The sequence below is a fragment of the Pangasianodon hypophthalmus genome, chromosome 5 (assembly GCF_027358585.1).
Source record: "Pangasianodon hypophthalmus isolate fPanHyp1 chromosome 5, fPanHyp1.pri, whole genome shotgun sequence".
Taxonomy (NCBI): Eukaryota; Metazoa; Chordata; class Actinopteri; order Siluriformes; family Pangasiidae; genus Pangasianodon; species Pangasianodon hypophthalmus.
In genome coordinates, this window is record NC_069714.1 from 687,501 (window position 1) to 702,272 (window position 14,772).

The following is a 14,772-nucleotide window of genomic DNA, read 5'->3' on the forward strand; positions in this document are numbered from 1 at the left end:
TATAAATGTTTTATATGGCTTTATAGAGTGTATTAGAGGCTTTGTAGGGTGTATAGAGGCTTTATAGAGAGTGTTAGAGGCTTTATAGGGTGTATAGAGGCTTTATAGAGTGTATTAGAGGCTTTATTGAGTGTATTAGAGGCTTTATAAATGTTTTATATGGCTTTATAGGGTGTATTAGAGGCTTTATAGGGTGTATAGGGGCTTTATAGAGTGCATTAGAGGCTTTATAGGGTGTATTAGAGGCCTTATAGAGTGTATTAGAGGCTTTATAGAGCGTATTAGAGGCTTTGTAGGGTGTATAGGGGCTTTATAGAGTGTATTAGAGGCTTTATAGAGTGTATTAGAGGCTTTATAGAGTGTATTAGAGGCTTTATAAATGTTTTATATGGCTTTATAGGGTGTATTAGAGGCTTTATAGGGTGTATTAGGGGCTTTATAGAGTGCATTAGAGGCTTTATAGAGTGCATTAGAGGCTTTATAGAGTGCATTAGAGGCTTTATAGAGTGCATTAGAGGCTTTATAGAGTGCATTAGAGGCTTTATAAATGTTTTATATGGCTTTATAGGGTGTATTAGAGGCTTTATAGGGTGTATTAGGGGCTTTATAGAGTGCATTAGAGGCTTTATAGAGTGTATTAGAGGCTTTATAGAGTGCATTAGAGGCTTTATAGGGTGTATAGAGGCTTTATAGAGTGTATTAGAGGCTTTGTAGGGTTCATAGAGGCTTTATAGAGTATATTAGAGGCTTTATAGAGGCTGTATAGAGGCTTTATAGGGTGTGTAGAGGCTTTATAGGGTGCATAGAGGCTGTATAGGGGCTTTATAGGGTGCGTAGAGGCTTTATAGGGTGCATAGAGTTATTATAGTGTGCAGGGGCTTTATAAATGTTTTATATGGCTTTGTAGAGTGTATAGAGGCTTTATAAATGTTTTATATGGCTTTATAGAGTGTATTAGAGGCTTTGTAGGGTGTATAGAGGCTTTATAGAGAGTGTTAGAGGCTTTATAGGGTGTATAGAGGCTTTATAGAGTGTATTAGAGGCTTTATTGAGTGTATTAGAGGCTTTATAAATGTTTTATATGGCTTTATAGGGTGTATTAGAGGCTTTATAGGGTGTATAGGGGCTTTATAGAGTGCATTAGAGGCTTTATAGGGTGTATTAGAGGCCTTATAGAGTGTATTAGAGGCTTTATAGAGCGTATTAGAGGCTTTGTAGGGTGTATAGGGGCTTTATAGAGTGCATTAGAGGCTTTATAGGGTGTATAGAGGCTTTATAGAGTGTATTAGAGGCTTTGTAGGGTTCATAGAGGCTTTATAGAGTATATTAGAGGCTTTATAGAGTGTATAGAGGCTGTATAGAGGCTTTATAGGGTGTGTAGAGGCTTTATAGGGTGCATAGAGGCTGTATAGAGGCTTTATAGGGTGTGTAGAGGCTTTATAGGGTGCATAGAGGCTGTATAGAGGCTTTATAGGGTGCGTAGAGGCTTTATAGGGTGCATAGAGTTATTATAGTGTGCATAGAGGCTGTATAGAGGCTTTATAGGGTGCATAGAGGCTTTATAGGGTGCATAGAGGCTGTATAGGGTGCATAGAGGCTTTATAGGGTGCATAGAGGCTGTATAGAGGCTTTATAGAGTGTTTAGAGGCTTTATAGGGATTATAAAGGATTTATACGTTGTATATAGGCTGTAATGTATAGGGTTTATGGAGACTTTATAGGGTGTGTGGAGACTTTATAAAGGATTATAGAGGCTTTATAGAGTGTATAGAGGCTTTATAGAGGCTTTATAGTGTGTATAGAGGCTTTATAGTGTGTATAGAGGCTTTATAGTGTGTATAGAGGCTTTATAGAGTGTATAGAGGCTTTATAGGGTGTATATAGGCTTTTGAGGGTTTATATAGACTTTATAAATTGTTATTGTTTATAACGGTAAAGGTGGAGACGATAATGAATGAAAGACGAATAAACCAGTTTCTGGTAAAGGCTTTATTCAGTACTGACACTGAGATAAAGAGTTAATAAGAGTTAAAGTGTAGAGTTAATAAAATGAAACTTTCCCAGTGCGGCTGAAATCCGATCGTGAAACAGGCAGCGCAGGATTGTTGTCATGGTTACGTAGTATCATGTGAACAGCACACACCAATCAGAAACGAGTATTCTCTCTATCCGGGGTGTGAAGATGAGCAGAGACGTAAGTGTCTGTGGAGACGACGCTGTAACGTTCGTTCTCACGTCAGTAATATATGCAATAATAATCGTAAGATTTCTGAGGCTGTGATTGGCTCAGAGGAAAAAGGCTTTACAGTAAAAACTGCTTTATGTTATTGCTGTTTATTTTTTATACCTAAAACTTGAAAATTAAACTTTTTTTTTTTCTTTTTAGGTTTTTTCAACAAAGGACATTCTTCGGCTTCTGAGAATCAGTCCACATTCGCCGGTGTGCAGGAATCTGGTAAACGCTTCACTCTGGTCATTTGGCAGGAAGAATCATTTTATACATAATAAAAGTGGGAAAAATGTGTTATTATTTTTATTCTTTTTATTTCTTTATTGAACTCTGTACAGGATCTTCACAGTGGACAGAAAGGTAGGACAAAAAAATAAATATATGTTTATGTTAAATCATTTTTTTAAAGTGTTTTTTCAACTATTCAGTTTTAAAATAAAGCTTGAAAATTTTCAATATTTTTAAAATATTTTTTTAGGTTTAGCATTTTATTTAAAAAAGTAACATTTTAAATATTTAAAAAATTTCTTATAAGACCGTATACCATTTTTAACCATTAAAATTAGTTTCATTTTTTATTCTTTGACATTAACTTAGAACATTTTTTAATGAATAAAGGGAGATCTTCTTCAGGTTCATGTCCTCTCTCTCTCTCTCTCTCTCTCTCTCTCCCTGTAGGTCTGTTAATGACTCTGCTCTCCGAGTTGATCGATCATCGGCTTCAGTCGCGAGCTCGTGACGCTGACACGCAAACTTCAGACACGCCGGATTACAGAGAGTCGATCGGTAATGATGGAGTGATGGAGACAGACAGACGGGGAGAGAGAGAGAGAGAGAGAGAGAGAGGTTGTGGAGGTTGTGGATCACGGCTCAGTCTGTTCTTGTTGTTTCCAGTGAAGAAGCTGCAGGTGATTGATGAAGAGTACGAGGTCCTGAGGCAGAAGGGACAGCGGTGGGCGTCGGTGGAAGCGAAGCTCGCTGACTACAGGAAGGAGATGGAGGAACAAGCCCAAGCCGAGCTCAAATCCAAGGTACTGCGCGATTCTGCGTTCCGTCTGCATTACTGAGAGCCGCGAATCTCCTCTCAGAGCTTCACTGGAGTCGCCCGCGGTCACGTGAGTGTGAGCTTCTGCTGTTCGGCTTGCAGATTCAGCACTTCCAGGAGGTGGAGATTTCCCGAGTCCGGATGGAGGAGAGGGAAAAATGCCGGCAGGAGGTGCTGGAGCTCAGACGGCAGCTGGAGAGAAACTACGAGATGAAATCGGAAGCGCTGATGAGCCGAGAAAAAAACGCCATCGAGAGACTCCAGAAACAGCAGCAGGTGCAGCAGCAGCAGTGGAGAAACTCTGCACCGACCCGATACTGACCAGGAGAGAACGAATACACAAACAAACAAACAGATAGATAAACAGACAGATAAACAAACAAACAAACAGACAGACAGACAGATAAACAAACAGACAGACAGATAAACAAACAAACAGATAGATAAACAGATAGACAGACAGATAAACAAACAAACAGATAGATAAACAGATAAACAGACAGACAGATAAACAAACAAACAAACAGATAGATAAACAGACAGACAGACAGATAAACAAACAAACAGACAGATAAACAGACAAACAAACAGATAAACAGACAAACAAACAGACAGATAAACAAACAGATAAACACAAACAAACAGACAGATAAACAAACAGACAAACAAACAGACAGATAAACAGACAGACAGATAAACAAACAAACAAACAGACAGATAAACAGACAGACAGACAGACCGAGAGAGAAAGAGAGAGACTGATAAATATAAATAGACAGATAGTTAAATAGATGTGTAGACAAACAGAGAGAGAGAGATAGATAGATAAATGGATAGATAAATAAATGGGTAGTCAGACGGAGAGAGAGCGACAGACGGACAGATAGACAGATAGATGGATAGATCAATAAATGAATAATAAACAAATAAATAAATGGATAGACAGGTAAACAATTGAATGGAAGAAATAGATAGATAGATGGATTACAGTCTGATAGACAGAAGGCTAGATAAGTAAATGGATGAATGATATAGAAGGACAGAAGGATGGATATATTAATAGATAGCTGGATGGATAGATAGACAGCCACACTGTAGATAGATAGATAGATAGATAGATAGATAGACAGATGGATAGATGGATGGATAGATGGATGGATGGATGGATAGATAACTCCTCTAATGAAGGTGATGTAAATAAATGATTAGTGTTTGTACAGGAGTTGATGATGATCTACTGGAACAGCGCTAACAGTAGAGTAAAAACCTGTGTGAGAAGGAGAACAGATTCTGCACCTCCTCCGGGTTTCTGTGGAATTAAATCTCGCCGTTTTCACGTCACTTTCAGATGGAGGAAACGGAACTCCACGGCCAGCGCCAGGCTCTGCTGAGGGAGATCGAGTCTGTTCGCAGCAGAGAAGCTGAACTGAGGCTCAGGATGGAGGCTTTTGAAAAGTAAACACTCCCCGTCATGACATTCAGCTAGCAAACACAACGCAGCTAGCAAACACAACGCAGCTAGCAAACACAACGCAGCTAGCAAACACAACGCAGCTAGCAACATAACGCAGCTAGCAAACATAACGCAGCTAGCAAACACAACGCAGCTAGCAAACACAACGCAGCTAGCAAACACAACGCAGCTAGCAACATAACGCCGCTAGCAACATAACGCAGCTAGCAAACATAACGCAGCTAGCAACATAACGCAGCTAGCAAACATAACGCAGCTAGCAAACATAACGCAGCTAGCAACACAGCGCAGCTAGCAAACACAACGCAGCTAGCAACATAACGCAGCTAGCAACATAACGCAGCTAGCAACCACAACGCAGCTAGCAACATAACGCAGCTAGCAAAGCTAGCAAACACAACGCAGCTAGCAACACAGCGCAGCTAGCAAACACAACGCAGCTAGCAACATAACGCAGCTAGCAAACACAACACAGCTAGCAAAAACAGCGCAGCTAGCAAACACAGCGCAGCTAGCAACATAACGCAGCTAGCAACATAACGCAGCTAGCAACATAACGCAGCTAGCAAACACAGCGCAGCTAGCAAACACAGCGCAGCTAGCAACATAACGCAGCTAGCAAACATACTGCAGCTAGCAAACATAACGCAGCTAGCGTCGGTGAGGCAGGGTCGATGAGGCAGCGTCGGTGAGGCAGGGTCGATGAGGTAGCATCATTGAGGCAGGGTCGATGAGGCAGGGTTGATGAGGTAGCATCATTGAGGCAGGGTCGATGAGGTAGCATCATTGAGGCAGGGTCGATGAGGTAGCGTCAGTGAGGCAGGGTCGATGAGGTAGCGTCAGTGAGGCAGGGTCGATGAGGCAGGGTTGATGAGGCAGCGTCGGTGAGGTAGTGTCGATGAGGCAGGGTCGATGAGCTAGCGTCGGTGAGGCAGGGTCGATGAGGTAGCATCAGTGAGGTAGCGTCAGTGAGGCAGTGTCGGTGAGGTAGCATCAGGTATGTGTGTGATGAAGCTAGTTGAGCTAGCATTATTTAAGCTTATAGTTGGACTGTTCTATGACACACGAGCAAGCGACTTATCGATGTTTCGCTAGTTAGCAAAAAAGTGAAGATACAAAATGAACAATTCTATTTTATGATATCCAGACATTACAGCTGAGCATTGTACACTTCTCCTAACTAGCACTTTCTTTGCTGGTTCATATTTGTATGGTTTCCATGGCAACCTTTAGCTAGCTAACACAAGAAGCAGTGTATGTAGCCTGCTAGCTAGCATTAGTTTATTAGCTAGCTATCTGTGATAATAAGCTCACTATAAAAAGCATGTTCTGTTTTTAGTGAAAGTTGAGTGAAGACCCACAGCTCTGTGTTGTGTGTGTGTGTGTGTGTGTGTGTGTGTGTGTGTGTGTGTGTGTGTGTGTGTGTGTGTGTGTGCGCGTGCGCGTGCGCGTGCGCGTGTGTGTGTGTGTGTGTGTGTGTGTGTCGCAGCTCCTGTAAGCTGCATGAGGAGAAGATGAGAAGCTCGGAGGAGCTGCTGAGGAAGAGAGAGCTGGACGTGAGGAAGATGGAGGAAACGTATGAACTGAAGCTCAACAGCGAGATCAGGAAGTGAGACCTGTAGTCTGTACATCTACACACACACACACACACACACACACCACAGCGCTGCTGACTTCTGGATTCTGATTGGTCATTTTTCGTTTCTATAGCAACAGCTCATGAAGAACTCTTTCAGAGCTCAGATTACAGTCACAGTTGAAGTGATTGCGTTTACGGTGATTGCGTTTCAGTGTAGCGCGGCTGCAACACGGTGATGAAAGCGAAAGCATTCTGCGTTTAACGGTTTAATAAATAGCAATTTTTTTTTTGGTACGTCACAAATCTCTCTCACTGATCAGCGCTGGAGTCTTTGCTTTTCTTCTTCTGCTTTTCTCAGACATCAGCTGGAGCTGAAGGAGGATTACGGCAGGAGGACCAAAGCGCTGACGGCGAACGAGAGCAAAAATAAAGGTGTTTGTTGATTATCAGGACGTTTAGAGAACGAGTGTGACGCGTGACAGTTTCTGTGGTGAGAATCTTTACGCCGTGTGTTTCCTCTGTGTGACGCAGAAGAGACGGCGAGGATTCAGAGGGAAGCCGCCGTCATCGACGCCAGGAGAGAGGAACACGAACGAGTCGTGAGCGAGCTGTCCAGAGTGCAGGTACACACACACACACACACACACACACACACACACACACACACACACACACACTGTAACCTTATGTTAGCTCGCATATGTTCAGAGCACTCGAGGTTTCTGTCCCGTGGTCTTCACATCTGACCGTCACCATGACCATAAACCCCGCCCCCCTCGCGAGGGATCTGTACTCTAAAGCTCAGCGTGTCTCAGATGAAGTGTTACGTTGCAGGAGGAGCTGGAATCGGCGCGCGGGAACGTGTGTGCGTTAGAGCAGCAGAACGCAGCGCTTAAAGAGAAACTAGAGGGCGTTAGCGACTACGCGAGCGTACGGAGCGAACGCGTGGAGCTGCAGGCTGAAGTTCGTCTGCTGAAGAAGCAGCTGGAGGAAAGTCAGGAGGAGAAACAGAGACTCCGTCAAGGTAATAATAATAATAATAATAATAATAATAATAATAATAATTAGGGATGCATCAAATTCTTTTTTTCAAACCGAGTATGAGTTTGTGTTTTTAAACTCATCAATACCGATAAATTATATGAATAATTTATGGATTATAGCACTTTACTTATGGATTATAGCACTTTACTTATGGATTATAGCACTTTACTTATGGATTATAGCACTTTACGTAAGGATTATAGCACTTTACGTAAGGATTATAGCACTTTACTTATGGATTAGCACTTTACATAAGGATTATAGCACTTTACGTAAGGATTATAGCACTTTACGTAAGGATTATAGCACTTTACGTAAGGATTATAGCACTTTACTTATGTATTAGCACTTTACGTAAGGATTATAGCACTTTACGTAAGGATTATAGCACTTTACTTATGTATTAGCACTTTACGTAAGGATTATAGCACTTTACGTAAGGATTATAGCACTTTACTTATGTATTAGCACTTTACGTAAGGATTATAGCACTTTACGTAAGGATTATAGCACTTTACGTAAGGATTATAGCACTTTACTTATGTATTAGCACTTTACGTAAGGATTATAGCACTTTACGTAAGGATTATAGCACTTTACGTAAGGATTATAGCACTTTACTTATGTATTAGCACTTTACGTAAGGATTATAGCACTTTACGTAAGGATTATAGCACTTTACGTAAGGATTATAGCACTTTACGTAAGGATTATAGCACTTTACTTATGTATTAGCACTTTACGTAAGGATTATAGCACTTTACTTATGGATTAGCACTTTACATAAGGATTATAGCACTTTACGTAAGGATTATAGCACTTTACTTATGTATTAGCACTTTACGTAAGGATTATAGCACTTTACGTAAGGATTATAGCACTTTACTTATGTATTAGCACTTTACGTAAGGATTATAGCACTTTACTTATGTATTATAGCACTTTACTTATGTATTATAGCATTTTACTTAAGGATTATAGCACTTCACATAAGGATTATAGCACTTTACTTATGTATTATCACTTTACTTATGGATTATATGTTTGTGTGTGTGTGTGTGTTTGTGTGGTTTGGCTTTTCTCCAGAGTTGAACACACCGTCTCCGGAGCTGCTGACGCTGCAGGCCGAGCTAAAAAGACTCGAAGTGGCTCGCCGTCTGGACCACGAGGATTTCCAGAACCAGAAGCAGGTTCTTCACGTCCAACTCGCGCAGGAGGTAATGGAGGAAAGAGTGCAGTCGCTCATCCTTCAGGAAGAGATGAGCGTGGGCTAGCTGCTGAGCTTTCTTTAGGCTCGTTCTGAATATTTCTAGAAATCTGGTTGTGTATTATTTGGAAATTTCTGCCCCAAAAAAAAAAAAAACCCTGGTGTGGATCTTCAAGACTGAAGTGGGATTGAGGATAGAGGAAATCTGCATTTTAATATCAGAGTACTTTAGTACGAGTTATCACTCAAAAATACGCTTACGTTGTTTTTTCGCCCAATAAAACGACAGATAAGCCCATCAGCATGTGAATGTGGAATGATTGACAGTTGTGAAGCCCCGCCCCCTTCCCCTCATCTCACATCAGTAATGTTTCGGCCAGTGCTCCTGCCTCGACTCGATATTTCTACCCCCTGCTTTTCTGTCATGGTGAATGGAGAATGTTTTGAGTTCATTCATGTGAAATGAAACCTAGTTTCCGACATCACTGAGGTTTCCATCCTCCAGGTGGAGCGATGCGCCCAGCTAAAGGCCCAGCTCCTGGAGTGTGAGGAGAGGACCAGGTGGATGTCCACACACACCGAAGAGCTCAAACAGCAGCTGAGACACACGCAGCAAGGTCCGGCGCACACTCAGACGTTCTCTTACCCATAATGCATCCATCCTGTACACAACAGCATTTCCTAAAATCACTTCATGAAGCTCACGTGTCCATTATTGCAACGAGTTCAGTGTATATTCTTCATTTCTTCAGCTTCTTCTCATTGCCAGGAAGTGAAAATGCACAAGTCGTGTAGTGTCATGATGATTTTGGGAAGAAAATATCTTTCAGTGTAGCAGTTGAACATTGCTTGTAGTGTCTCTTTAAATTCAAGCTTGCAGTTCAAGCTTGTAAATGTTTACCTGCTGGTTTTAGGGCTTTTCTCTGCGCTGATCTTTTCCCTGTTTCCGTTTTTCCTCTCTTTTTCCTTTTTCCGCGTTTCCTTCTCCACCATCTTCTCCGCAGCCCTAGAGAACGAGGTTCTGCGCAACCCTAAACCCTCGCTCGTGGACCGCTCTGTTCTCGATCTGAACGCTGCTAGCGTGGTTTCCACCGATGTTTACGTTGAGGGTTACCGTGACGATTTGTGTGACCCAGGAATAGGCACCAGAGGGCGCCGTCGCTCGCCGACCGAGGGCGAGGAAATGGTGGCGGCAGCTCTAAACAGGATTCAGGAGCTGGAAAAGGAGGCTGAGACTTTGGAGGAGGCGTACAGAAGCTATCGACGGAAAGGGGTCGCGTCTCATATCGCATTCAAGGGCACTTCCCCTCCGCCCCCCTGCACGCCTGCCACCTTCGTTAGGCCAACAGGAGCAGCGAAGAACCGAGTCGTTACGGAAGACGTTTACGCAGTGACAGAACTGAACCAGCGTCCAACAGGTCACATGACTCCACCCACAGTGGGCTCTCCTCCAATCAGACGCCTTTCGTCCACTCCAGTCTCCGCCTCCAAGACCAAGCCGAGAGCACACACGGAGCAAGGTGAGCACAGTGTACGTGATCTGCTTTTATTCCACAGCGCTGGTGGTAACAGGAACGTTGCTTATTTTCTTATAACATCACAACATACTGTGTGTGTGTGTGTGTGTGTGTGTGTGTGTGTGTGTGTGTGTGTGTGAACGGTTCAGAAGTGATGTTTTCAGGTTTGAGTTCTGAGAGCGAAGTGTCTCTGATTCCTGCGGTCAGTTCGGAGGAACACACACACATCACGCCTCCAAGCAGCCCTCAGCTGAAGAGCACGGCCCGGGATAACTGCAGGTACACACACACACACACACACACACACACACACACACACACCTCTCATATCTAATTAATACACTCCTTGGTACTGCTCTCAGTCTGTACGCACACAGTTATGATTATAGAGTTATATTAGTGAACAGTGATGGAGTGTTTCTGATGAAGTATAAATCTGCTTTTTATTTATTTATTTATTTATTTATTTATTTATTTTCCTTCCAGTCCTCCAAAACTGCAAATGATCTCCAGCTCATCTCAGGAGTCGTCACCACAGCCGGAAAAAATCAGCCTTCAGGACCTGACCGAACCTCAAACAGGTAATGATTATTCAGAAAGTATCATTTTTACAACTAATAATAATACTACTACTAATAATAATAATAATAATTTGGTATATTAATATCGGCGTGTTTGGTCCTGCAGATTTCCCCTACAGTTCAGAGCAGCAGATTGCGGAAACACACACACACGAGGAGGAGGAGAGGAGGATGAAGGAGGAGGAGGAGAGGAGGTGGCAGGAGGAGAGGAGGATGAAGGAGGAGAGGAGACGGAGGGAGAGAGAAGAGGCTGAGGAGAGAGAGAGGAGAGAACTGGAGAGACTCCAGCAGGAGCTGGTCAGTGATTCTGTAAACAGAGTCTTTCTCACCCAGGCCTCGTATCGGCGCGTGCATGTTCAGTAGCTGGGTGTTTCTCTGCTTTCAGCTACAGCAGGAGGATCTTCACGGCAGAGAGAAGGAGGAGGAAGAGGAAGAGGAAGAAGAGGAAGAGCCGGGACGAGGGACTGAGAACCGAGACGAGAGGCCCGAAGTGAAGACGGTGGAGGAGGCAGGAGACGGAGAGACGGAGGAGGCTCGGGACGATCCGCTACGCAAATACATGCTGATGGTGATGCAGGGGAGAGAGAGGGAGAGAGAGCAGGTACACACACACACACACACACACACACACACACACACACACACATTCACCGCAGACGCCGATCAGTGTGTGTGTGTCTGTGTGAGAGAAAGTGATCGGCAGTTTTTTCTTTCAGAACATGAAGAAAGACGAGTCTGAGAACCAGAGTCCTGAACCCTTAGTGCTGTCTGACCACAAGGACGACAGGTGAGGAGTGTGTGTGTGTGTGTGTATGTGTGTGTGTGTGTGTGTGTGTGTGTGTGTGTGTGTGAGAAAAAGTGAAACACGTAAAATTCATTCCTGGATTCTCTCTGTGTTCTCTGTCCCGAGAGGTGACAAATTAAAGGAAAAACCCAAGGTAAAGTGTGTTAGTAAGGTGTTGAGCCACTAGAACAGCTACACGCTCTGGAGCTGTACTCACACTCTCACACTGTCCTGATTGGCTGCAGCTCCTGCCTGTCACCATGACTGCAGTCTGACTTGTTTCGCTCAGGGGATGAACACCATGGCGATGGTGGTGGAGAGCGCTGTCGAACACGGGACTGTGGAGGTCATAAGGAGCATACGATTTACGTCGTTTTAATCTTCATCGCATCGTTCAGTGAGCCATCGAGCCCTGTGGATGAGGGCGGAGTCACGCTGGAAGAGACCACGCCCATCCGGACGTTAGAGCAGTCAGAAGAACTGCAGGATTGATCGCGCCGGTTTTTCCTTTAATCTGTCACACGTATGAACAGTATGGGATAATGAGCGAGCGCGTCTGATACGTCAAAGACTAATCACGCTTTCTCTTCTCTTTCTTCAGCTGATGTGACTATAGCGTGTTTAATTAACTTTTCAGTTTTTAAGGTGGTTTGTGTTTACGTGTGTATTATTATTATTATTATTATTATTATTATTATTAAAGCAGTGATGTTTTAAATTTACTGTAGTAAATCTCTCTCTCTCTCTCTCTCTCTCTCTCTCTCTCTCTCTCTCTCTCTCTCTCTCTCTCTCTCTCTGTGTGTGTGTGTGTGTGTGTGTGTGTGTGTGTGTGTGTGTGTGTGTGTGTGTGTGTGTGTGGTTCTGTAGCATCGCCGCTTTTTCCCACGAGGACGCCGATGATGATTTTTGGTGATTGATGCTTTTATTATTTTTAGCTTTTGTGTGTGCAGTGTGTGTGTTTGAATTCACACGTGTTGAAGTAATAGGCCTATAAAATGTTTTTAATTTTTTTTTAAAATAGCTTTTAGTAATTCAGAAATTTGTGGTTTTGTATTAATTATATTTTTGTATGTATTTATTAGAATTTTTTTTTTTTTTTAAATTAACCTGCTATCGTATTATTATTTGTTTATTTGTTTTATTTGTTTAGTTGTTAAATGCAGTATATGAATAAAATTAAACAATGTAATATGATAATTTAATATGGAAATCATAAATTTTAATTTGAATTAATGTGCTTAAATTGTCATCCTCCCTCCAAAAAAAAAACAAAAAAACAAAAACATCTTAGCTGTATTCAAATTCTTAACAGGACAAAAGAGAAAAGAAACATCACAGTCTGACAAGATGTGTTTTTATTTTTCATTTTAAAAATAAAAAAAAAAAAGAAACCCTTTACCAGACTGGTTAATAAATTGCAGCGAGATGGACAGCTGAAATAAACTTACAGAAAAGGTAACATTAGTCACAGTTATAACTCTCCAGTTTTACTGGGTTTCCACTTCGTCTGATGAACACGTAGAAATTAAAGTCTTGAAATCAGCCCTGAAATTTGCCGGAGTTGTGCTTGAATTAATTTCAAAATAAAACCTCTTCAAATCAGGTTCGTCCAACTTTAGGATAAAACTCACGCAATGGATGCCATCGTCTAACTCGGGTACAAATCGAATACCAATTACAATTAAAACGGAAATCATAACGGACTCCTCCGTATCCATTAACAACGCGATTCCACACGCAGCACATCGTACACACTTCTGAATGAACTAAAAGCTCTAGATCTTTTTAAAAAGCTAGTTCTACATCTGAAAAAAACTGAACAATGAAGTTATAAAAGAGAAAAAGGCAAACACTGCCTACTATATGCGTCAGTACAAATGACTACGTCTTTTTTGTAGATTTTTTTTTTTTCTTTTCAGTAAGTAAACATCAAATCTCCCTGTAATTATTTTCTAAATCAAACGTTTTATGAAGTACTTTAAAAAAAAAAAAAAAATACTTTCGGTATCAGTATGTTACCATCCGACTGCAGGAACAGTAAATGGATTTAATATTTATACTTCGCCAAAATCTGAACCCTTTCAGTCCAACGAAGTACAGAAAAAAAACAAAAATAAAATTTAAAAAAGTGTCTTAAAAACCACCAAGCAATTACAGAGTTTACAGAATTTCAGAATCTAGCATTTTCCGAAGAAAAAAAAAAATTGTAAGCTAGTTTAACTTCTAAAAATGAAAAATTGAGCGAGTTCTTTTTACGAACTTCTAACAAACAAAACTTTCGCTATCAATTCATCATAACGATTCATTAAGAAAAAAGATCCCCATATAACAATAACAACAAGGAAAAAAACTACAATAATTACAATCATTTCAGGTCATGAAAGAACAAATGTCAGAGAAATGTTTTGTAAAAGAATCATCAGCACAGAAAAGACAAAATGTCTCATCTAAAAGCATCGCCTTTGTCTTTTTACTGCTTTTTCAACAAATTTAAAAAAAAAAAAAAAGAAAAAAAATCAAAAAAGACTACTTCAGGAAATGTTGGATTTAATGCTGCTGAAATATTTGAGTTTTTAGACACTTGTGTGTAAAATTTTGTGTAAATGTCCCCAATTTTCACACTGAGGAGTTTTGAATTTTTTGAATAATCTTGGTCCATTAAATATAAGAAGAAGAACATAAAGAAAAACAAAAAAAAACCACATACAATATCAATATATATATCGTAAACTAACAATGAATTTTATCACTGCATTCTGAAAACTACATTTGTAAGAAAGCTAAATGTATATTTTGAAGAATATTTCGTAACTTTGGGGAAAAAAATTACCTTGTATTTTGCACCAGAAAAGATTTAAAGAAATTTTTAAATGTAATTTTTTTTTTATTATTATTTATTTTTAAGGTCTTTTACTGACTGCTGGTTGTTTCTGGAAAACCAAGATTTTAAAAAAAATAATTTCTTAAAAAATTTCCAGCCATGTTTAAATGAACTGAGTGGTTATTAACAGTCACTGTGGTCCATCTGAGGTAGACATTTTGTTTTCTTCTTTTGGGGGAAAAAAAAAAAATAAAGTCACAGTTTACCAACCACAGACAGCATTTATAAATTTATGAATTCTCAAGTTTTTCGGTTTGTAAAAAATTTGATGTTCAGATTCAAAAAAACCAAAAAAAACACTGCATTTATTGTCAAAACGAAATGTTTGTTTAAAAACACAAATCTCCAAAATAATTCATGCTGCACTACACTACGGTGATTTTGTATGTCGTAAGGCTCAGAACTTTGTGTCGTGACTAAATTTTAATCA

At 40.8% G+C, this 14,772-nt stretch overlaps 1 protein-coding gene across 3 annotated transcripts in view; it reads left to right on the forward strand.

Moving 5' to 3' along the window:
- ofd1 (OFD1 centriole and centriolar satellite protein) overlaps positions 1–14,560 on the forward strand; it is a 17,030-nt gene extending 2,470 nt beyond the window's left edge. Inside the window, exons 3-21 of one of the 3 annotated variants that reach the window (XM_053233829.1) lie at positions 2,387–2,455; positions 2,569–2,590; positions 2,909–3,016; positions 3,125–3,261; positions 3,378–3,551; positions 4,624–4,730; positions 6,239–6,358; positions 6,687–6,760; positions 6,860–6,951; positions 7,163–7,352; positions 8,459–8,589; positions 9,085–9,196; positions 9,584–10,099; positions 10,249–10,375; positions 10,583–10,677; positions 10,784–10,974; positions 11,063–11,278; positions 11,394–11,464; positions 12,329–14,560. In XM_053233829.1, the coding sequence (XP_053089804.1) occupies positions 2,387–2,455; positions 2,569–2,590; positions 2,909–3,016; positions 3,125–3,261; positions 3,378–3,551; positions 4,624–4,730; positions 6,239–6,358; positions 6,687–6,760; positions 6,860–6,951; positions 7,163–7,352; positions 8,459–8,589; positions 9,085–9,196; positions 9,584–10,099; positions 10,249–10,375; positions 10,583–10,677; positions 10,784–10,974; positions 11,063–11,278; positions 11,394–11,464; positions 12,329–12,374 (2,598 nt within the window). In that variant the 3' untranslated portion in view covers positions 12,375–14,560. Of the gene's footprint in view, positions 1–2,386; positions 2,456–2,568; positions 2,591–2,908; positions 3,017–3,124; positions 3,262–3,377; positions 3,552–4,623; positions 4,731–6,238; positions 6,359–6,686; positions 6,761–6,859; positions 6,952–7,162; positions 7,353–8,458; positions 8,590–9,084; positions 9,197–9,583; positions 10,100–10,245; positions 10,376–10,582; positions 10,678–10,783; positions 10,975–11,062; positions 11,279–11,393; positions 11,465–11,750; positions 12,158–12,328 lie in introns of those variants that run through there. The other 2 variants (XM_053233830.1, XM_053233828.1) reach the window with 2 other exon arrangements.
- Positions 14,561–14,772: the final 212 nt, after the last annotated feature.